Genomic DNA, 22,961 nt, shown 5'->3' on the forward strand with positions numbered 1-22,961 from the left:
GCCCCGGGCAGCCTCCTTCTCTTGATTGTCACAGTTATAATTTGACTTTATCATCTATGATTACTGGATTCATATCCATCTTCCACATTGGACTGGGAGCACCATGAGGACAGGGCCTGGGTGTGTGTAATCATGGCCTTTAACACAGCCCCCAAATGCCAGCTGCCACGCTATGGATGTTTTAAGGGACTTCCAAGGGTGATTTTGACTCCACGTGAGTCTCATCTCCCTTGTGGGTTTTAGAACTTAATGGCCTACATATATTGTGGATCGCTGCTGCAGAAAGTTTAAGAAAAGACAGAAACATCTAGAGCAGAAGATAAAAATCACAGTAAAGTGTGAAACCCCACTCAGCCTGTTAATCCTTTATGAAGGACACAGACCCCATGTGCTGCCCCAGTGGGCCCAGCCCTTACTCCCCCGCCCTGCCCGCCGCCTCCCCACTAACCAGAAACATTGTTTCCACACAGGTGTGCCATGTGTACCACAGCCAGGTGGGGTGGGCAGGAGCTTGACCTGCAGAACCACCAGACTTTGGACAATTCATCGAGATTTAGGGTTGGGGGCTGCGGAGTGCTTCCTGGAGGCTTCTTCTGCTGTAACTGGCTTTTAGGGCTTGACTGGAGAGGGGGCAGGGGGCGAGAGTGAGTGGGCCAGAGCACTAGGCCACATGTTCATTGGGACAAAGGCTGCTCATGGCTACTTCAGACTGAAGCCAGTTACATGGACTGAACCTACAGCACAAAGAACTTCTGTTAGACCAAGGGAGGGACTTACGGTGGAGAAGGCTGTGGAGCACTGCGTCCCCTGGGGGAACGGGTGTACAGAATTCCACCTGGTCTTAAAATTAGGAAGTTAGGGACTATTTCTCCTTACAAAACTGGTTAAGGGGAAGTTAACCTAAATCGTAGCACAAAGGACTGTAAAAACCCATTGCTGTCGAGTCGATTCTGACTCATAGTGACCCTATAGGACAGGGCAGAACTGTCCCACAGGGTTTCCAAGGAGCGGCGGGTGGATTCGAACTGCCGACCTTTTGGTTAGCAGCCGTAGCTCTTAACCACTGCACCACCAGGACTCCCAAAGGACTTTAGTTAGATCAAAAGAAAAACTTCCAGAACCTAAAAATGGCCAATAAGCAGAAGTGTCAGCCTAAGTCACAGGGATGGGGCCCTGATGGTGGACTCCACAGCATATGCAGCTACCAGGGGACATGTTTTTAGGCCAGGGGTCCTCAAATTAAGTGAGATAATTCATGTAAGTATTCCATCATGGTTCCTGACATATGGTCGACACTCGGTAAATGTTACCTGCTATTAGTATTGTCATCATCATCGTTATTATCACGATTTTACCACAGATGCCTGTTCTCCCACATATCCAGTATCCCTATGGGATTCTGAGCTCTTTCGCTCCCTCACCTGTTTCCTGCCTGGCTCAGATGCCTCTGTAAATATAGGGCCAGTGTTCCCCAGGTCCCCGTGGTCCCCACGTGAGCTCCTTCACTCATTCACATCACCTGTACACATGCACAGTGGTGGATTAACCAGTAAGCAAGTTACGCACGGGTTTACAGTAAGCAAGGTATGCACGGGCTTGTGTTTACTTACTATTCTGTAGTAAAACGTGGTGAAATCCATGTGAAACTGAGCACTACAGATTAGAAAATAAGCACAGGTAAGCACGAGTACCTTGCTTATTGGGTAATCTGTCCCTGTACATTTCACATATAGGCACAGGGCCCACATCATGTTGGCGTGTCCATGTATAAAAATCTGCATATGGGTTTACCCATGATGCAGTGGCCAGGGCGTATGCTTATGTGCATGATACTCATTCAGTAAGTATTTATTGCACATCTGCTATGTGCCAGGCTCTATGTTAGGCTCTGGAGATATAACAATAAATCAGACAGACCCATTCCCAGCCCCTGTCTCTGCGGGAGACAGACATGCAGCAAACACTCACACGAATGGATAATTACAGACTGAAACACAGCCAGCAGGGGAAAGTAAGGGCGCCGGCTGAGCCCCATGGTCCAGGGGGGCTTCCCTGAGCTAAGCTCCAAAGGAAGAGAAAGGGGACAGCTTTCCAGGCAGAGGGACTGGCCTGTGCAAAAACCTGGAGGTGGGAAGGAATGGAAAATCAAAAGGCAGCCAGAGTAGGGAGGGGAGCGGGGTGCAGTCAATCAAGAGGAGATGAGCCCGGGGGTGGGCAGAGCAAGTACACAGAGCCTTGGAGGCCATCAAGAAAAGTTTGCACCTTCTAGATCTGTGGGAAACCAGGGCGTGCATCTGTTGGCAGATGCTGGCTAACTATGCATCTGTGTATCTGTGAGCTGTCATTGGAGTGACGCTGTCTGCACAAGTTGCTGGCTCTGTGTGTGTTTCCCAACCAGACCCCCAAAGCCCAGCTGGTGCAGGCATTGCGGAGGACAGGGTAGGGTGATGGCACAATCACGTTGGGCGCATTTATTTTATTTAACTAATTAGCATCTTCACATTCCCCTCACGTGGGCCCAGTAGCCTTGAATTCTAATCCTCTAAGTCAATTAGATTACTCTTTTCTTTGCCTGAGATGCTCCGTAAACCCCAAATGAAATCATAGGAGAAAGTCGCAATGAACGGGGTATATAAATATACACACAGATCTCCACCTGCTTAACTGACAGGTGTTTGGGCAAGAAACGGGGCATTAGATATGGTCGTGGCCTTGGCAGAGGATGAGGGGGAAGGTGAGAAGGGGATGGACCAGCAGCCAACAGAGCTGGAACTGGCTCAAATATCCAGACCTCAGCTCGGAAAGGCCCAGGACACACAGCACAAAAGATGCTTTGAAGGCCCTTGCTCTCTCATCTGTCCACCTCTTGCCTGAGTGGCTTGGGAGTCTCCTTCCTGGCCTCCCTGCCTCCACACTGCAGCCACCACGCCCTGACATGGCACTCCTCCATGCTCCCTGGTGCCCACGCTGTACACTGCAACCTCTGGATTGAGGGTGCGGCTCCTCTGTGGGTCTGTGTCTAATTGGCCTTGGGGTCCTAAGCTCCCCGACAAGTCCTTGAAAAGTACTGTGGAGGAGCCATGCAGAAAAGAGTGCATTTGGAGAGACTGCACCCACACGTACACATTCATACCCCACAGCACCACTATTTCCTGATAGCAGGCTGACCTCATGCCCCATGCACAAACCCAGCCCATCCCCATGGCCATGGGTATCCCCAAGCCAGTCCCCTCTACTTGGTATGCTCTTTTGCCTCCTTTGTCCATCCTGCCTTCCTCTTCCAGGCCCAGCTTTGGGTGCCCCTCATTCCCTGAGCCCCCTGGGTCTCCTGCCTCCCTGGGCTCCAGGACAGCCCAGGAGCTCAGGCTCTAAAGTCAAGCGGCTCAGCCCCACCAATCACTGTTGGTGTGAGTTCTAACAAGTGCTCAATCCTGCTGAACCTCAGCTGCCACATCTGTAAAGTGGGCAAGTGCTCACCTATTCTCTAAAAAGAGTTGGAACAGGGATAAAAGGAGTCAATGCAGAAGGCCTGTCCAGTCATGAAATCCTTCGGCTCTGCCCCCCGCCCCTAGCAGCTGGATCACCCGAGTAGCCATGAGATGCTGTAGCAGACGGTCATGGTGGGCTGGGAAAAGCCGGCTCAGTCTCATTAGACCCAGTTGGTTCCCAAATAAAAAATGCTGCTGAGACAGGCATGAAGCACCAGGGGCACACGCAACCTTGGCCCCGCCGGGAGAGAATGCATCTTCCCTCCTCCTGTCATTTTTTGTGCCTGTCATTCAGTGAACCTGAAAAATCTCTGGCTTTTACAAAACAGAGCGGGGCCATTTTTTTCCCTCTCTCTTTCTTCTCCTTCATCTTCTTTCCCAAACTCGCTGCTGAACTGGACCCCCCCAAAAAAGTTACAGCTATGTCCTCCATTAGCGCCCTTTTGAGAAGTCATTATCAAAACTCACACTTATTTTGGTCGCGTCCTTCCCTGCGTCTTCCTGCTGAGATGCTTTTAGCTGTTGGAAGCGGGAGGGGTGCAGAGAGAGAGCAGAGACAAGGCATTAGCGGGGGGTGGGGGTGGGGACACAGACAACAGTTAAGATGCCAGCTACAGCAGGCAACGCTCTAGGGGCCATGGGGTCTGCAGCTGGGGTCTCTCTGCTCTCTGTGTTCACCTAGGGAATGGGAGAGTCAGAGCAAAGGAAGATGAAGCAGGTGTATAAAAAAGCGCCTGTGCACGTGCTATGCAAAAAAACCAAACCGGCTGCCGTAGAGTGGATTCCCATAGCGACCCTACAGGACAGAGTAGAACTACCCCATAGGGTTTCCAAGGCTGTAATCTTTACAGAAGCAGACTGCCACATCTTTCTACCGTGGAGCGCCAGGTGGGTTCAAACCGCTAACGTTTTGGTTAGCAGTCAAACACTTTAACCACTGCACCACCAGGGCTCCTATGTGTATTTAGATAAAAAAAAAAAAAAACAGCTGCTGCCGAGTTGATTCTAACTCACGGCGACCTACATAAGCAAGGGTATTTTGATATACATGGGGTATGGGTATGTGAACAGACAAAAACATGAGAGTTGGCTTGGTGTGTATGTAGGAGTGTGCCTGGCAAAAACATGAGTTGGCTTGGTGTGTATGTAGGAGTGTGCCTGTCTGTACACTCGTGTTTCTCTATCTGTGAATGTGTGTGTTTTCAGGTGTGTGTAGATGCATGAGCTTGTTTGCAGCAGATGCTGTCAGGGAGTCCTGCCCACATACTAGTCCCTTGAGAGCCCACCGGGGAGGCTTCCAACTGCAAATACCTGCAGCTCTTTGCCTAAGGGCTTTCTCTGACTGATGGAGTCCTCTAAGCCTCCGTGTAGTAGGCTGGAGGTGTTGGGAACACAACAGATTTTAATATGTATTTCTGTATATGTTAAACCCACTACCAGTGAGTCGATTCCAACTCGTAGCGACCCTATCGGACAGAGTAGAACTACCCCATGGGGTTTCCAAGGCTGAAATCTTTATGGAAGCAGACAGCCAAGTCTTTCTCCTGAGGAGTGGCTGGTGGGTTTGAACACTGACCTTTCAGTTAGCGCTGAGTGCTTAACCACTGCACCACCAGGGCTCCTTGTCGTTATTTACTGTTGAGTCGATTCTAACTCGTAGTGACCCCATGTGACAGAGCAGAACTGCCCCAGAGGGTTTTCTAGGCTGTGATCTTTACGGAGGCAGATTGCCAGGTTTTTCTCCCGCAGAGCAGCTGGGAGGGACTGAACCACCAACCTTTCAGTTAGCAACCGAGCACTTAACCATTGCACCACCAGCGCTCCTTGTGTATATATGTTAGAGGCTATTTACTGAACATGCAGGAATCTGTGAGCATGTCGATGTGTGTCTGTGGAGGTGTGTAAACGGATGTGCTCATACATGAATTGGTGTGCAGGTATGTATATGTTTGCACATTTATTTGTGTATACACATGTATAAGAACACAGGTGTCTTTGTCTGGTTTTACCCAGAAGTAGACCTTGAGATGAAGATTCAAGTGCGAGTAGTTTATCTGGGAAGTGACCCCAGGAAATACCAGTAGAGGAGGGGGTGAGTGAGACACTGTGGGCAACTGGGCTTAACGCCGCTGGGCACTCTGGGAGACTGTGTTGAGTTATCCCAGGGGAGGGGTGAGGGAGCTGGGGTACTTATCCTCCATCTCCTGTCAGTCATTGGCTGAGGGCTGCTTCTCTGGACGTTGAGTCCTCAGCACCAGCAGCCTGCTGTGTTGGCCAGAGAAAACCCTCACGCAGAGTTACAGGGGTTGGCCGTTGGCATTGGGGCTGGTGGCCCAAGGGATGGTGCAGTGGACAGGGCACCAACAGCATCTGCTAGACCTGGTGTGTACATATGAGCATGCATGTATACAGAGGTGAGCATGTGTGCAGTGACGGGTGTGTTGGGAGGGAACGTACACAGGGATGCAACAATGTTGCCCCATGTTCGTAGAGGTGTTTACAGGTTTACAAAACAACTGCCCACGCCACTTGGAGAAGTGGTAGAAGGCCAATCAGGAGACCTGCCTTGGCCCATAACCGGGAGCCAGCATCTGTCCCTCTGGCCTCAGTTTCCCCACCTGTGCACTGAAGGGAGGAACTTCTGGTTTTCGTGGGGGTGGGGGGGTGAGGGCTTCTTGTTCTGGCAATGCCAGGTGCTCAGCCTAACTCTGCCTCCTGTCCCCTCAAATAAGCCTCCATTTAGGGGACGGTGGCCTCTGCCACCCCACCACTTAAATCCCCCACCTCAGGAGGAAGAAGGGCAGGAGACAGCTGGGTACTGCAGAGACAAACAGAACTGGTGCCTGGATCCCTCTGAGGAGCAAAGAGACACCCCAGCTGGGGTCACATCTCCCTGGGGCGTTACCTGGTTCGAGGCCCACGCCTGCTTGTCCGTCCAGTCCCTGTGGCTGCGCACGTACCACCACTGGATCTCCAGCGAGTAGGAGGGGGAGCCGCTGCCCCGGAACGAGCAGGCCATCTCCACGTCCTCGCCCGTCCGCGCCGTCATGTCGTGGGGTGTCTCTGTGAACAGGGCTGTGTGGAGAAACAGACAGGGGGCCCAGGGCTCAGGAAACAGCAGGCAACACTGGCGGGAAAGGGACTGGTGAGTGAGGAGAGGTGGAGGAAATAGAAGCAGCCGGGCCTGCACGGTGGAGAAGGGGGAAGGGTGGTCTGGGCGGAGGAGGCAGGGGGAGCAAAGGCCTGCAGAGGTGAATGGCCTGGCTTTAGCGGGAGCACCTGGAGAAGGTCGTTGAGGCAGGGACAAAGGGCGTGTGCAGCAGCAGCTGACAAGAGGGGGATGGAGTAGGAGGTTAGGGCCCTGGATGCTATACCAAAGAGCTGGGCTTCTATCCTGGAGCCCTGGGTGCCAAGGGAAACTCCGGCAGGGGAGTGACGGGCCAGGGGAGGGCTGGATTAGAAGCCCAGAGTGAGGAGGCCAGGACACCAGGGAGGAGGCTGGCTTTTCACCAGTTTTTCCTGTCACCCCTACCCAGTCTCCTTCCTTGAGTACCCCAACCCCAGTGCATTGTGGCCAATGAGATCTTTGTAAAAGCAAATCAGACCCCGACACACCCTTGCTCAAACATCTCCCCTCCCCACTGCACCTAGGATAAAATCCAGACACCCCTCTCAGCCCTCCAGGTTGTGTGGCCAGGCCTCATCCATCTACCCTGACTTCCTTGAGGTTCTGGGAACTCACTTTCCCACCTCACTTTTGCCCTGGCTGTTCCCTCTGCCTGGAATGTCTTTCCCATGGCCCCTCTCTGTCTGTCTGGCTCCTTCAAGTCACTCAAAACCTGTTGCTGTCAAGCTGATTCCAACTCATGATGTTACAGAGTAGAACTGCTCCATAGGAATTTCTTGGCTGTAATCTTTGCGGGAGTAGATCGCCAGGCCTTTCTTCCATGGTGCTGCTGGGCGGGTTCGAACCACCAATCTTTAGGTTAGGTGTCAAGTGTAAACCGCTTCTGCCACTCAGGGACCTCAAAGCTCAGCTCCAACATCTCCTAGCGGAAAGGCGCCCTTTGACTACCCTGAGTAGGTCTCCCTCCTCCTACGCCCGCACCCCCCCCAATCATTCTGCCGCCATTTGTTCATTGTGTTCACTGTCTCTGCTCCTTGGAGGTGGGGTGGGGTGGTAATCATGGAGCTCCTGGCACACAGTAGGTACTCCCTGTGCGTTGAATGGATGGAGCATTCGCCATCCTCTTGGAGGTGGGCAGGGTGTGGGGGGAGCCACACCGGCTTCCTGTACCCCACAGGGCCCAGCCGCTCCTCCCCCCGCCACTAAATCCCAGGGCAGGCCAAGAACGGGGGCCCCACAAGTGGTTCCCCTTTTTCAGCCGCCTCCCACCATGCCCCCAGGTAAATGAAAAAATAAATCCCCATCTAATACGGCCCCAACGCCCCTCCCCACTGTATGTTCTGTCTCTCATCTCTCCAAACAAATATTGTCCTGAGATGTAATTAGAATTCCTTCCTCTTCTCAGGAGAGATTATCTCGCCCTGGAAAGACTCCTGCAACGTGCTGGTTGCTCAGGGAGCTCAGGGAACGTTTCTCGGCTCTCAGCCCCGTCCCCCTCCCCAGTGCCCTGCCTTCCTGCTGCAGCTGGTCCAGGCACCCTCACCTGGCCCAGGAGGGCAGAGATACTCCACTCTGAGCCCCAGTGGTCCCTCTTGTCCCCACTCAGACCTGGGCAGGAGGAAGAGGGAGCACTGGGCTGGGAGTGGGGGTCCTGGATTGAGCCCGTGCTCTGGGACCCGCCCCCGCCCCCCATGATAATGAGGGCTTTGGGACGATCAAGCCCCTCTGTCCCAAAGCTTCTGCGTTTTCTGCCTTACACACCAGGTTTCCATGTGGAGCTTTACTCAAGCAAGGGCTTTCTGGGCTAAGAGGAAGTCTGAAACATCCCTGATCCCTGAGGTCAAAGGTTTATAAAACGTTTCATGGAGGCTTCCTGTGTTCTCGGAGGGTTGGAAGGGACTGGCTGCTGTGGGTAAACAAACCTGTTTAATCAGAATGAATGTCAATTTCATTTTCGAATACGTGCAGGGTGAGGTGTGAGGTGCGTTTACACACAGCCCATCTGAGAGGTAGGGCTGTCTAAAATGGCCAATCCTTTCAGGGCAGGGTAGGGAGAGTGGTTTTATTCTGAGCGCAAAGGGCTGAGCAGGCACCCATTAAAAAAAAAAGAAAAAACATTGCCATTGAGTCAATTCTGACTCATAGCGCCCTGCAGGACACAGCAGAATTGCCCCAAAGTGTTTCCAAGGAGCACCTGGTGGATTCAAATTGCCAAGGTTTTGGTTAGCAGCCGAACTCTTAACCACTATGCCACCAGGGTTTCCTGCACAGGCACAGAGGAGGCATTTCACCCAGCCTGAGGCAATCAGGGGAGGCTTCCCAGAGGAGGTGTTCCTCCTTCCTCAGCCCAGCTTGGGGCAGGCAGTCCTGCAGTGTAACCTGCTCATCCTTCTACCCTGGAGAGATGGAGAGAGAATCTGGCTTCCCAGGCCTTCTGGGAGCCAGGGAAGTTAGCTGCAGGTGTGACCACCAGCTCTCCCTCAGCCCCAGAGTCTCTCTGATCCCCTCAGGCCCTGCCAGGAGTAGTCTGAGTGAGGCCCCTCAGAATCCCATTGGCTCCAACCTGGGCGGTGAACAGGGCAGTGTGTCCACAGGACAAGAGGGTAATCTGAGGCTCTGGACATTTGATGGTGGATCTCAGTCTCCTTGTAGTTCACATTCAGAGATCTGAAGACCTGCCCTGGGCCCTGCCCCAAGGAGCCCCCAGAGGGAGAAGCTGCAGTATGCAGGCAAGTACCCAGAGGCACTGGACTGGAAGCCAGGGATGGAGGACTGAGACTCTTTCTGCCACCTGACTTGCTATGTGACCTTGGGAGAATCTCTCCCCCCTCTCTGAGCCTCAGTTTGCTCTTCTGTATAATGAGGGTTAGTCCTGAAGGTCCTTGAGAGCCCCACCAACTCAGACAATCTGAAGGAGAAAGTCACTAATGTCATAACGGCAGTGCCCTGGGGTCTGGGAAGGAGAGGGGTCCCTTCCACTGTTGGAGGAAGGCAATCTTGGAAAGCTTCGGAGAGGAGGTGCCATGTAAGCCAGGCCTTGAAGGATGGATGGACACTGACAGGCAGAAGCAAGGAGGGAAGGCATGTCAGGTAGCAGGAAGGGTATCAGCAAAGGCAGGAGGAGAGGAATCTGGAGAGCCTTGTTAAAAAAAAATCTACTCCTTTTATTGAGCATCTGTTCATGCCTGGCACTCTGCAGAATGTTCATGCCTGGCACTCTGCAGACATTGTCTCTAATACGCTCTAACCCATTTGACAAATGACAGAAATGAGACTCAGAAAGGCAACGTGATTTGCCTAAGATTTACACAGACTAGCTCTTGAGCCCAGGTCTGACAGCAGTGGTGACTAAGACCCAGGGATCCATCAGCCCTCCTCGGGATCTGGTCTATCAGCCGGCAGGCTCCACACATCTGCATCCCACTTGCACACCTCCAGAGACGGAGAGCTCAGTTCTTCCCACTCCACTAAAGATGGGCAGCTTTAATTGGCAAGAAGTTCTTCCTCCCTCTCCTAACCGTGAGTGAGGACACTGTAACAGCACCAGAAACAGGAAGGTGATCCACACGTATTTTAATGATGATGATACAAATATAGTGATAATAATCTCTAAGAAAAATAGAGTGCTTGATATGTGCCAGGCACTGTGCCAAGCACCTTACATACATTTTCTTATGCTCCCACTACAATGCTATGGGGTAGGTGTGATCATTATTATCCCATTTCTCAGATGGGGAAGCTGAGGCTCGGAGAGGTTAATGACTTGTCCAAGACCACACAGCAAGTAAGTTAAAATTGAAGCCAGTTCTAAAGGACTCTAGAGTGGGAGTCCACAACTTGTAGACTGTTCTCCTGCAGCCCTTCTTCCTGGTCCCCCACCCCCAGCCAACCAGACCCCTAATCTCCACGTTAGCATCACTGCTGAGCTTGGGACATAAAATTCATCTTTCCTCTTTGACTTCCTCCCGCCCCTGAGCCGTCCCTCCCACACAGGTAACTCCTCACAGCCAGTCCCCAGAGAGGCTAGTATAATTATAGATTTTTGAGAAAGATGCAGCTGTGCTCTCCAGCCCCAGGGCCTGAGCAGGGCTGGGATCGCTGGGAAGACAATTAAAACCGGTGTCCACAAATTAGGATTCTGCAGGAGAAGGAGAAAGGGGCTTGATTGAATGCTACATCTTCTTCCTTTCTGGTTTTAATTGGGGGAGCAATGTATTAATTAACCCCAAGCCTGGTTATCAGTGCATCCTCGCAGGAAACAGCTCTGTGGCCCTGGCCCAAGTCCCTGGGTTTGGCTTCTGGGAAAGGCAAGGGTTGGCCTGGAAGACCTTGCCCGCCCTTCAAAACCAGAGGCCTGACTTCCTAACCTTCCTGAGCCTGGCTCAGCACAGACAGTTAGGGTTTTGCCTTCAGGCTTGAGTTCAAATCCTGTTTCCCCCTACTCTCTAGCTGTGTGACCTGAGCAAGCCCCTTACCTCTCTGAGCCTTAGTTTCTTTATCTGAGAAAGTGGAAGAATGAGAGGATTAAACAAGGTAACACATGTCTCATGCCCGGCACGTAGCAGATGCTCAATAAATGCCACCCTCTTTTCTCACTGTCTAGGTAAAAAATTTTGTCATCTCAGAAAGATTTTTAGAGATTCTTCTTTGTAGATTGCTGGGTGGGTACAGCATTTGTATTTCACTCACGCCTGGGCCCTGTCACCTCTCATCCATCAGTCCTGTACTCAACAGGTCTGTCCCACCTGGCCCGCTCTGCCCCACAGCCAGTGAGGCCCAGCAGGCCTACAGGCTAGTCCACCAAAGGCAGCCCCAGCCCAGCACCCAGCTCCCTCTAGCTCCAAGCTCAAATTCTCCATCCTGGATCCTTTGGTCCAGCCTCAAATCTCCTTTTCTCCCTTGGCACAGCCCTCCCTTCCTTCCAAACTTCAAATCTCTGGTTTGAGGCTGCCTCCTCCAGGAAGCCAGCAGGGACTGGTCCCCAGCTGGCCCCCATCTCCCAGGTGGAGATCAAGGCTTCCCTTGGGGACTGACTGGTGGCAGGGGCAGCTCCTAGTCAGGAACACCAAGGCAGAGCCAGAGCTATGGATAGGCAGGGAGGGAGGCGGATTGTGGCGCCGAGTGCCTGGGGGCTCCAGGAGACTCCCATGCTTAGGATACTCAGCTGGGAAACTGCCAGGCCTCAGAGTCAAGTTCAGGCTCCCAGGCTGGGCATCCAAAGCCTGCAGGCTCTGGCCCTCCCCCTCCTGGCCATTTACATGTGTCCCCCTGGGGCACAGCCTGCTGGTTCCTAGAATCCCAGCTCACAGGGGGCCCTCTGCCTAGAAGCACCCTCCCTAGGTTGGAAGCCCTCCTTGGTACTCCCAATGGTCTCTGAGTCTTTCTCTCACTGTCCCACAGGAGTGTGTTAGATGACACACACTGGGGTGTCTATTTCCCCCCAGCTTGGGAGCTCCCCCAGGGCAGGGTCCCTGCATTACCCAGCATGGAGCAGCACACAGGAGGTACTCTTAGGCATTTGCTGAAAGAATGAAGTGAGAAAGGAAGGTCAGACAAAACCCAGAGGACTTAAGTTAGAAACTATAAGGGAAAAACAAGAGGCAGAGCGATCATTCATTCATTCAACCACTCATTCATTCACTCAACATTTCTTGTCCACCTACTGTGTGCTAGATTGGAGTTTCTGGGAGGACTGCGCCCATGACAGCAGGGATGGGGACACACACACGGACAATATGGACACAGGCAACCAGGGAGGTCCTGGGTCAGGTGTCAGCAGGCCAGCCCCCTCCCCACTGCCTCCTTCTGTCCCCCACACCCACCGACCACCCGAGCCCAGCCTGCCCATGTGGACCCGCTGGGATAACAGCCAGCCAGACTGACAGGCAGGCTGGAGGCTCCCCCGAGATGGCCCATAAAGCCATCCTGTGAAATGCAACCAAGAGTGAAACAGGAGGTGAGTAAAGGCGAAGGTGCAGGGGACGGCCCAGGGGGACTCCTTCACCAGCAGTCCCCTCTCCCCCAGTGACCATGGACCAACCCCAGCAGCCTGCGGGGTCATCTTTCTAATTGGAGGCTCACAACATGCCAGGAACTTGATGTGCCTGCTCCCACAAAATCCTCATAGCAACTCTGCGGGGCTCCAAACATTGTCTCTTTGTTACAAACAGGGAAACCAAGGCTCAGAGATGCGTAGCACAAGGCCACACATCAAGTCAGGGCAGGAGCAGGGATTCGAACCCAGGCCTTGGGACTCCATGGTCCAAGCTCTTCCCCTGTTCTTTGCTGCCGCCATTGCTGCAGTGATGAAGACAGGGTGTAAGGGGTGTCCAGGGCCTTGCAGCACCCCTCCACATCCATCCACATTTAAGACACCAAAGCTCAGAGAACCTGGGGGCCATCAGGGCCAGTCCCCTGCCTCAGGGTCAAAGGAAGGCGCTGCACACAGGACCTCACCTCATCCTCCCAAAGACTCGATGAGGAGGTTGCTATTCTCACCCCCATCTCACAGACAGGGTACCAGGCTTGGAGAAGTGGGTGCCTGAGGTCACACAGTGGAAGGGGTGAAGTCAGAATTCAATGCCAGGACTGACTGCAAAATTTCCCAACCAAAGCCTGGGGCCTCTCTAAGGGTTCCTCCCCTTTCAGCACTAAAAAGTGTGATTCTAGGGGGGCTGTTTCCAGAGAGTCCACTCTGCCCAGCTCAGCCGGGGAAGGGGCTAAAGAGGAGTGTTTAATGAGGCCCCAGCTCACCTGCCTGTAACTCACCTGGCTTCTGAAATCAGGGGATGTAAAACCTCCATAAGGGGAAAATTCAGAAAAAGGGAATGGAAAAGGCCCACGGGGCTGAGAGGGCCAGCTTCATGGAGGGAGCTGGGCAGGCGAGAGCTGAGGTGTGAGTCCATCAGGACTGTTACAACTTGGAATGAGCAGGCAAAAGTGGACAAGCTTTCCTCCTCTCAGGAAGGAAGGCATTTTGTAAAAAAGCTTGAGGAATTGCAGCATGGCTTACTGGGAGGATCGAAGCCTGGGCCTGCAGTAGAAGCTCACTCACGTCCTCACTGCCAGAAGGAATGAATGAGATCAACCTTGAAGAAGCCCCTACCCTGGGCCAGGCCCTGTGCTGGGGTTCCCAAGATGCCTCGGACCAGCTCCTGGCCCTTAAGACCAGAGGAGGGACAGACACACAGACCAGTGCCTGCTGCACAGACGCCTAGACCCGAGCCTGGACGGCCATGGACAGTTGTTCCGGCTGAGCACTATTCACGCGATCGTGGTGCCCCTCAGAGCTGTGCAGTGCACAGCTGTATGCAGAGGCTCTGGACAGAGGTGTGAGTGCTGGGACACTCTGCGGAAAGAAAGGCCCACGTCTACCTAGAGAGTCAGGGAGGGCTCCTAGGAGGAGGGGACAAGCTTGGACTTGAAGGCTGAGTGGGAGTTTGCACAGTCAGGGGAACTCAGAGCAGGATAGGGCATCCCAGAAAGACGGTTTCCCAAATTCACCCTTTTGGGGACCACCTTCACCATTTCTGCAGAATCCCCATACCACCTGCACTATTGTTTACTTAGTATTTATTTTCAAAGCATCTTTCCCTTTTTACTTAAATAAATTCAGCTTAAAAAAGGAGACTTTTATGACAGTCATAAACGGAACACCAGCATCACTTGCCATAAATAGAGGGTAACTGTAAAAATAAACACGCTGAAAACCAAACAGTGTTTGTAAATTCTAACCAGGAAAGGTTGCCTGCTGAGGGCTCTGAGCCTCAATCTCCATTTTTGTCTCCTCAGCCAGGGAGACTGGAGAGGGCTGGGTGTGAAATTCAGAGCAGCACCAAGCTGAGACTTTCCTCTTGATCAGAAGGCGCTGGGGGTGCAGGTCCTCCTGAAGTATGGGCACCAGGGGGCAGCTACTCCCACCACCGTTACCAGACCACATCGGCTGGCTTCCTATGACCGTTAACTCAATCCTGCAATTCATTCTTCTAGTCCCCACCTCCAAGACTTGCTCTTGCTGGACTTTCTACTTGGAAGCCTTCCCCGGCACTCACCTATCGGAAGCCTACTAATTTTCCAGTCCAGCTCACGGGGCAGCATCCTGTCTGATTCTCCTTAAGGCCCCCTGTGCCTTGCTCATGGGGGAGCTATGGAGTCAGTTCCAACTCTTGGTGACCTCATGAGTGTCAGAGCAGAACTGTGCTCCAGAGGGTTTTCAGTGGCTGATTTTCTGGAAACGGATCGCCAGGCCTTTCTTCCGAGGCAACTCTTGGTTGACTCGAACCTCCAACCTTTGGGTTAGCAGCTGAGTGTGTTAACCATTTGCATCACCTAGGGACTCCATGGGAGACTCCACTGAAGGACCGAGGAGGCTCAACTGCCCGCCTGTAGAATGAATGAACAAAAACACGAACGGAGGACTCCCTTCTGGTCTGTGCTGCTCAAACCAGGGAAACAGCTTCCTGAGGCAGCAGTCTCACCCCAAAAACAAAAAAATGGGGGGAGAATGTTATTTTTGTATTAAAACAAACATGAATATATTATGGAGTAGAATATGGAATTCATGAATTTTGAATAAATAGGAGACGTCAAAGAAATGGTGCCCCTGGTGGGGAGTTGTTTACTTTCCTTCGTGGAGGGGACACCCCGGTCAAGCGCCTCCCGTCTGCTCCCATCCCAGGCTGCACTCATCTCTGCAGCCTCCTCCTCTAACCTGGGTTCTGCATGCAGCCAGTGCTGATCCCTTAGCTAAAGGGAGAAGGAGGCCAGGAGGGAGGAGAGGGGCTGGGGAGCAGAGGGAGGAGGCGAGGCACCTAAGACCACAGGTCCAAGATTTACAAGTTCGAATGTAAGTCCTGGTGGCACAGTGGTTAATCTCCTGGCTGCTAATTGAACCCAGTAGCTGCTCTGCAGGAGAAAGATGTGGCAGTCTGCTTCCATAAAGATTACAGCCTTGGAAGCGCTGTGGGGCAGTTCTACTCTGTCCTATAGGGTCGCTATAGTCAAAAGCAACTCAGTGGCAATGGGCAATGGATGTAAGTTGAAGCTCGTCCTGACTTGCTGTGTGGCTTTGTATAAGTAACTTCACTTCTCTGAGCTTCAGTTCCCATGTATGTCATTGTTTAAAGGCTTATTTTGAGCATTAAATGAACGAATACATATGAAGAGCCTGTATCAGTGTGCAAGACACAGCAGGGCCTCAACACCTGCCGTTACCTGGTGGGACTCACTCACTACCTGAGTTTTAGACACACACAAGCACATTCAGCCAGGAGGGGGTCCTCTGCCGGCCCTGACTTGCGGGGGCACTCCCACGCCCAGTAAAAGTTAAATAGCTGACCTTTTTGAGTACTTACTATGTGCTAAGTGCCTGGTGACTCTGTGCCTGGGTTTTCTCATCTGTAAAATGGGGATAATAATAGCAACTACCCCCCACAGGGTTACTGTAAGGATTAAATGGGTTAACATGTATAAGCGGACTGCTTGGCCCAGACCATGTGCTGTAGAGATGTTTCGTCATTAGAATCTCTCATCTAATCCCCAAAACAACCTGGGATGTGGCCACTATCATTTTCTTCTTCTTACAGACGAGGAAACTGAGGCTCAGAGAGGGTGGGCGATTTGCCCAGGTGCCCTGCCAGGCAGCCCTGACGCAGGTGGATGGGCGGTACTGTTGCCTGCAGCTGGGGGCAGGGTGCTTCCTAAGGCCAGCGGCACATATCGAAGGAGACAGCAGTGGAATTACAAATCGGGGGAGATTTAAGGAGAGTGAAAATACTCTGGCACTTGCAGGATTGTGGGAGTTGAGCAGGTTTCCCCAGTGAAATTCCCACCCCCTCTTCCCACTCATCTGGGCTTCAGGGAGTGAGAGGGTAGAGGAGAGAGATAGGCAAGTGTGGAATGTGCAGGAGCCAGGGGCGGAGCCAGGGGCGGGCAGGGACCAGGGCCAGGGAGACAGGCATGGGGAGACGGCAGAGCAGGCATGCTGGTGTCTGTGCCATGTGATTTCTTTTCATCCTCAGCCGCACAGCCTGCGAAGCCAACGTGCGGGGCCCACTGCACCGATGGCTACAAAGTAGTTGAGTGGAGGCCAGGATTTGAACCCGGACTTGTCTGACTCCAAAGCCCAAGCACATGCCTCTCCCTGCTTCCACTCACGAGGGGGTGGATGAAAGAAGCAAAGGCAGGCTGCATCAGCCACAGAGATCAGTGGTTGCCCCAGAGCCCTGGAAAGGAGCAGTCCCAGAATCGTGAAGGAGGAGAGAGGCAAAGGGGAGGGGCAGGGACAGAGCTGGCTGGTGGTGGGGGAGGTGGGGGGGGTGGGGGAGGTGGCGGGGGTGCTGGGACTTGGAGGGGAACAGAGTAGAGGGGAGAGGCAGAGATGAGGGGACCGGAAAGACCAGCGGGAGGGGAGACACTGAGGCAGACACCAGGATGCTCAGGGGCAGAGCTTCTGAGGGTTCCCATTGGGCAGGGGCCGAGGGCAGGGTGGCCTCAGCCCCACTCTTCCCAGGACCTGGCCTGAGCCAAACCTGGCCCCCTTCATGGGACCTAGTGCCCTCCCCAACTCCAGCCCCTGCCACCCCACCCAGTTGTGTTAGGGAAGTCCAAGACTGTAGCAGTAAATATATGGGTTCTGGGGTCAGCCTGACCTGGATTTGAATCCCCAACTGTACTTACTCATGGTGGGACCTTGGGCAAATCTCTGAGCCTCAGTTTCCTCATCTGTAAAATGGGTATTGTGAGGATTCAGTGGGGTTATATGTCTGGAACATAGTGGGCTCCATGGGTCATTATTATGATAATGATGATGAAGCTGTGATTCATGCCGCCTCCCACTGGGTGGTCTTGCTCCAGCCCCTCTCCAAGACTGCGACCCGCCCCTTTTCCCTGCTGAGAAGACTGGCCTGCCCTGGACCTTTAAAACGCGAGCACCATTCTAGAACCAGAGAATCTCTAAACTGAAGAGGTTCTGCCACACGCCAGGGCCTTTGCCCATGCTGTTCCCACTGCCCGGGACAGGATTTCACCCGCCCAAAGCCACAGAGCCAGAGCAGCAGAGATAAGATGGGGATTCAGGGCTCCCAGGGCCCAGCTGGAGTTCAGACACCTGTTGAGTTCTCTGGGGGGCATAAGGAAGCCAACCGGTGAATCTCAGTCCCCTTCCTGGACCCCGCCCCAGGCCTTCCCGGCAGCCAGACCCTCCCCCTCTGCCGGGACACCATTAGTGCGGCTTTGTTTGGAGCGCTATTTCCACTACCGCACGCTCTGGCCGCCCGGCCTCCATTAGGGACCCTTTCCTGGGGCCGGTGACAGGCGGCAAACAGCTCCCCAGCCAGCTGGCTGTAATTGCTGCCGCCTCCAAGGCCCGAAATGATTTTTTTAAAACCTTACAAAGCAAAACAGACACCCTGCCATCTGCTCTCCGCCTTCTCCCATCTCAGCCGAGAACCAGGCCTGAGGGTTCTGGGAAATGGGGATTCAGCCAGGACCCCAGACCCCAGGGGACACCCTCAAAATGCTGGGGCTGGAGGAAAACAAAGTTTGGGTTCTGCTCCCTTGCTTTGAGCCAGCTGTGGGGCCCTAGGCCCGCAATGCCACTCCAAGTAAGCCTCAGTTTCCTCCTCTGCAAGATGCGCATACTGATGGGGGCCCAGGGTGCCTCTGGGGTGGCTGTCACAAAGCTCTGCCAGGAGAACATGGGCCTCTCCGGGGAGGGACGTGAGCATGAAGGAGAGCGCCAGGGGGCAGGAGAGGTAGGAAGACTGCGTGCCAGGAGGTCCAGGTGGAAGGAATCGCTTGGGAAAGGTCCGGATGAAGGTAGCAGCTTGGTGTGTTCAAGGACTAGAAGGGAGGTCAGGGGAGCTAGAAAGGAGGAGCGAGGTAAGAGATGAGGCCAGACAGGTCAGTGGGGGCAGAGCAGGCAGGGCTTTGTCGCCTGGGGCTAGGACATAGGATATTACTCGATGTGCATACACATTCACACACGTGCACGCGTACTTTGCATACACACACACGCACACACATGCACACATGCCCGATTCCCATCTCTTTCTGAGCCCACCTTTCCACCATCCCCTGGACACCATGGCCAGCCCCAGCATCCCATGAGTTACAAATTCAGGGAGGCTCAAACCAAACTCAGCACCTTCCTTGCAAACCAGCTTCTCCTATTCCGTTAGCAGCCCCTCCAGCCTCCCCTCTCTCTCCTTCCCACGGCCATACCACCCAAACACCAGCCTGACCACATGCCTTCCTCTCTCAGAAACCTTCCAGGCTGCCCACTGCCCGGGGATTGAGACCAAACTCCGCAGCCCATCTTTGGAGGCTCCAGCTGCAACCTGCTTTTCCAGATAACACACACTCGACTCCCAAATGAAGCCCCCTGCCAGGGCCAGGCAGCCAGGCAAGACTCTGGTACTGGCCTCTGGAGTCCCCCTCTCAGCTCTGATGGCTCCTGCTTCTCCCTGGAGGTCTTCCCTGACTTCACCAGACACAGTGACCACCTCGCTGGGACCCTCCAGAGACCTCCCTCTGGACGTTCGCCTGTCTCTGCGGCTCTTGTCTCAGTTTTACTGTCCTCCTTCACCTCCCCCACCCCCCAGATGCTCACAAGGACTTGATGGGAAAAGCGAACAAAGATTTGTTCCAGAGGCTGGCCAGGTCGTGTAAGAGGGCTGGTGGGGGAGGGGAAGGACTCTGGGAGCCCAGCCCTATGAGCCCTGCTCGGCCCCAGACCTGCCCTGTGTCCTGTGGCCAGCCCTGGCTCCTCTCTGGACCTCAGTTTCCCCTCACTGGCGAAGTGAAGGCTGGGCCCCCTGGGGACCAGAGATGGGCTTGGGAGCCTCGGTGAACCTCTGAAACTGTGGGCAAAATGATGTGGCCTTTTTAGGAGGAAATGATCCACCGTTTTCATCAGATCCTCAAAGAGCATTATGACCCCCTAAAAACTTAGAAACCAGTAGTTTAGGCAAGGAATCCCTGGGGTGTGCAACGGTTAACACGCTCTGCTGCTAACCGAAAGGTTGGCAGTTCGATTCCACTCAGAGGCACCCTGGAAGAAAGGCCTGGCAATCCATGTCTAAAAAATCAGCCATTGAAAATCCAGTGAAACACAGTTCTACTCTGACGTGCATGAGATCGCCATGAGTCAGGGTCAACTCGACAGCAACTGGTTTGATTTTTTTTTTTTTTGTCTAGACAAGCTTCATTGTCCCTTCCAGATTTACCATTGGGCCATTCATTCATTCATTCACTTTATTCATTCAACTGACATTTATTGAGTGCCTGCTCTGTGTGGGTGTCACTATGATATACAGAATATGTATATGCGTGATCTTAAGAGATGCCATCTGAGAGGAGTGTGTGTGTGTGTGCATGCTCTAGAGAGAAAGGGAGGAGGAAGGTGGGGGAGATGAGAAGAGAGAGACATGGATACAGCAGACACAGAGAAAGAGACAAAGAGAGACAGAGAGAGATTGAAAGACATAGACAGATAGTCAAAGAAAAAGAGACAGGGAGATCTTGAGAGACAGACCCAGAGATGAGGCAGAGTGACAGACAAGAGAAACAGATCCAGGGAGAGAAAGCTCCAGAGAGAGGGGGGCAGGCAAAGCACTGAACACGGATGGGCACTGCGGCCCCTAATTGATAGCTCAGAGCAAGGCCCCTCCCGGCTCCGGCTCCAGCTCTAACCTCCCAGCTGCTCCCGCAGCCTCTCTGTCTCACCACTAAGGCACCAGCTTGGAGGGGGCTGGGGAGGTTCATGTTGAACGAAGGGCTACAGGGCAGAGCGCACCAGCCTGGCTCCGTAGGCAGGAAGTTAAAGGACCCCCCAGGCTCCCTCCCACCTGGCTGCAGCCCCTCAAACCATACAATTGCCCACCCAAACACACTCCAGATACACTCTTAGACCAAAACACTCCTCCCCCCGCTAGAAAACCCAGACAGGTACATGCGGGGTCACACACACACACGCTCCCACTGCTCCCTCTGACTGTGCCCTTAGATCCAGGAGCCTCGGCTCTCAGACCAGTGGTCTTTCGGCCAGACCCAGGCGTTCTCACGCATTCTGCCATCATAACCCCGTGAGAACTCTGATGAAGCCAGGGTGCCGCTCCCTGGAACGAGGCACCTTTCCACATACCACCTGCTTTGTCAGCCAGAAGCCGGACAGACCAGCAGGCTAAGATCTGCATCTCTGTAGCCCTGAAGCTGGGCTCAAGCCTGGCTTTGCCATCCAACATCACCTCCCTAAGCCTCAGTGTCCTCGTCTGTAAAATGCGAGTGGCAATAGTGCCCTCTGCATGGGGTGTGTGAAGATGGAATGCAAAGAAGCAGGGAAGTGATGGGTACAGAGAACATGGTCAAGGAATGTTGGCTAGGGCTTTGGGCCACAGACCCCTGCAGGCCACTGGGAGTTAAGTACCAAGTGCTGGATGGAGTTCGCGTTCCACCAGCTCCATCCTCACTGCCGACTGTAGGACAAAGGATAGGGCTTGGGAGGAGACAGACGGAAAAATTCTCAAGGCTAACCCGTCATGGTTCAGATGGGGAAACTGAGGCCCAGAGAGGGGTAGGGACCTGCCAAGTCACCCAGCAAGGCAGAGGCAGAGGGAGGGTGCACAAAAACCCAGGGACCACACACTAGCCCTGGCCCTTGCCCTCACCCTCACAAAGGAGCCACTAAAGGCCCCCACCCCATCACATCTCCTGTGTGAGGCAGGCATCCTCAGAACTGGGGGCTCAGCCCACCTGGGCCCTTGTCCCAGCACATCATAAAGTGTTGTGTGACAGTTCTTTCCTAATTGCCCACTGTGTTCTGGCTTCTCTGCCTGCTTCACCCAGGCTTTACTCCTTTGGGAAATAAGGCAGGAGTCCCTCTGTAACATCCTCAGCTAATAACCTGCCAGGTCCAGCTTGCACACCTTCTGTGATAGGGAGCTCACTACCAGGTACCTTCACTGCCCCAAGGGTGAATGCCCTTCTCTGAGCTGCACATCATCCCGGCTTAACTCCTATCACAACTTCCACTTTTATACTCATTATGGGTCTGGTTGTCTGTCTTCCCCTAGACTGAGAACTCCAAGAGAACAAGAATCTTATCTGTTTCTTTCCTGATATGTCCCCAGTGGCAAAACCAGCCTGGCACACAGTAGGTGCTCTCTTGATATTCGTTGAATGAATGAATGAATGAATGACTAAGCTTCCCTGCAGCACAACTCTTATGCCAGTGGCTGGAGTGTGAGTGGGAGGGGGCGGCTGTAGGAGTCGGGACTTCACCCTGTGGGCAGCGTGCCCCCAAGTCCAATCATTCTCATGCGGCAGATGCCTACATACGTGCCTGGGTACCACCCATACTGTTATGTCCTTAATGTTTGTCTATAAACTAACTCACTTTTTTTTAAGACCCCCGTTAGCCTCATCTTAAGCAATCGTATCTGTGAATTCACAGTTTTGATGTGCTGATTATATTTTTCCAATCCACATTAAAATAAATGCATAACTATTAAAATGTAAGAGGTTTGTCTGGGTTCTGCCTATAAACATCTCCTGGGTAGAACCCAATCTTGCTGAGGGCCCTGGGGTCCTGAAGAAGGGTTTAAAACTTGGGAGGGGAGAGCTGAGTCCCAGAGCTGTGTCCCTCTGATGGCTTCAAGGAAGGGGAGGAGGGGTGAGGGAGGGGGCAGGACTGTGGGCAAGGGGGCCTGGAGGACCAGTGGCCCCCTTGGCCTCCCCTTCCCCACCTCCTCCATAGCAGTGGGTACCAGAGGCAACCAGCTGGGTGGGCGCTGGGTCACAGGGTCACCAGCTGGGGGAGGGGTGGATTTCTTCCCCCATTAGCCCACTGCCCTTTTTTTGGATGGAAAAGTCTCTTTGGAAGATGACAGGTGTCTCAGGGCAGGGGAAGGGAGGGGGACACAACCCCTTGGACCCCATTACCCTCACAGCTACAGCGTCTCATACACACCCCAGGGGTTGGGCCTGGGTCCACTTGCTGCAAGGTGACATCAGCCTTAGCCATCCCAGGATGCCTTTGGCTGTGGATGGTAATGGTGAGAAGGGGGCTCCCATTCTGCAATTTTTCTACCACCAACAAGGATTCCTTATGAAATAAAAATTATATGAATGTTTAAAAAGACATTCAATGGTTAAAATGGCAAATGTTTTGTTATATATATTTTGCTACAATAAAAAAAAAATCCATTCAACTTGAAATTAGCCAGAGTTTTAAGAATTTGGACCTCAGACTTCTGCCTTGTCCTCCTTGCCATCCATTCATTCATTCCCTGCCACCTCCCCAGGGTGGGCACTGTGGTGGGTGCCAGCACACAAGGGACTCTGACACC

The 22,961-nt window shown here is 53.3% G+C and overlaps 1 protein-coding gene across 1 annotated transcript in view; it reads right to left on the minus strand.

Annotated features, from left to right (window-relative positions):
• VSTM2L (V-set and transmembrane domain containing 2 like) overlaps window positions 1-22,961 on the minus strand; it is a 34,955-nt gene that overhangs the window by 6,027 nt on the left and 5,967 nt on the right. Inside the window, exons 2-3 of the mRNA XM_004370354.1 lie at window positions 6,394-6,563; window positions 3,957-4,007 (exon numbers count right to left, since the gene is read on the minus strand). Coding sequence (XP_004370411.1) covers window positions 3,957-4,007; window positions 6,394-6,563 — 221 coding nt within the window. The remainder of the gene's footprint in view (window positions 1-3,956; window positions 4,008-6,393; window positions 6,564-22,961) is intronic.

The sequence above is a fragment of the Trichechus manatus genome, unplaced genomic scaffold (genome assembly GCF_000243295.1).
Source record: "Trichechus manatus latirostris isolate Lorelei unplaced genomic scaffold, TriManLat1.0 scaffold00008, whole genome shotgun sequence".
Classification (NCBI taxonomy): domain Eukaryota; kingdom Metazoa; phylum Chordata; class Mammalia; order Sirenia; family Trichechidae; genus Trichechus; species Trichechus manatus.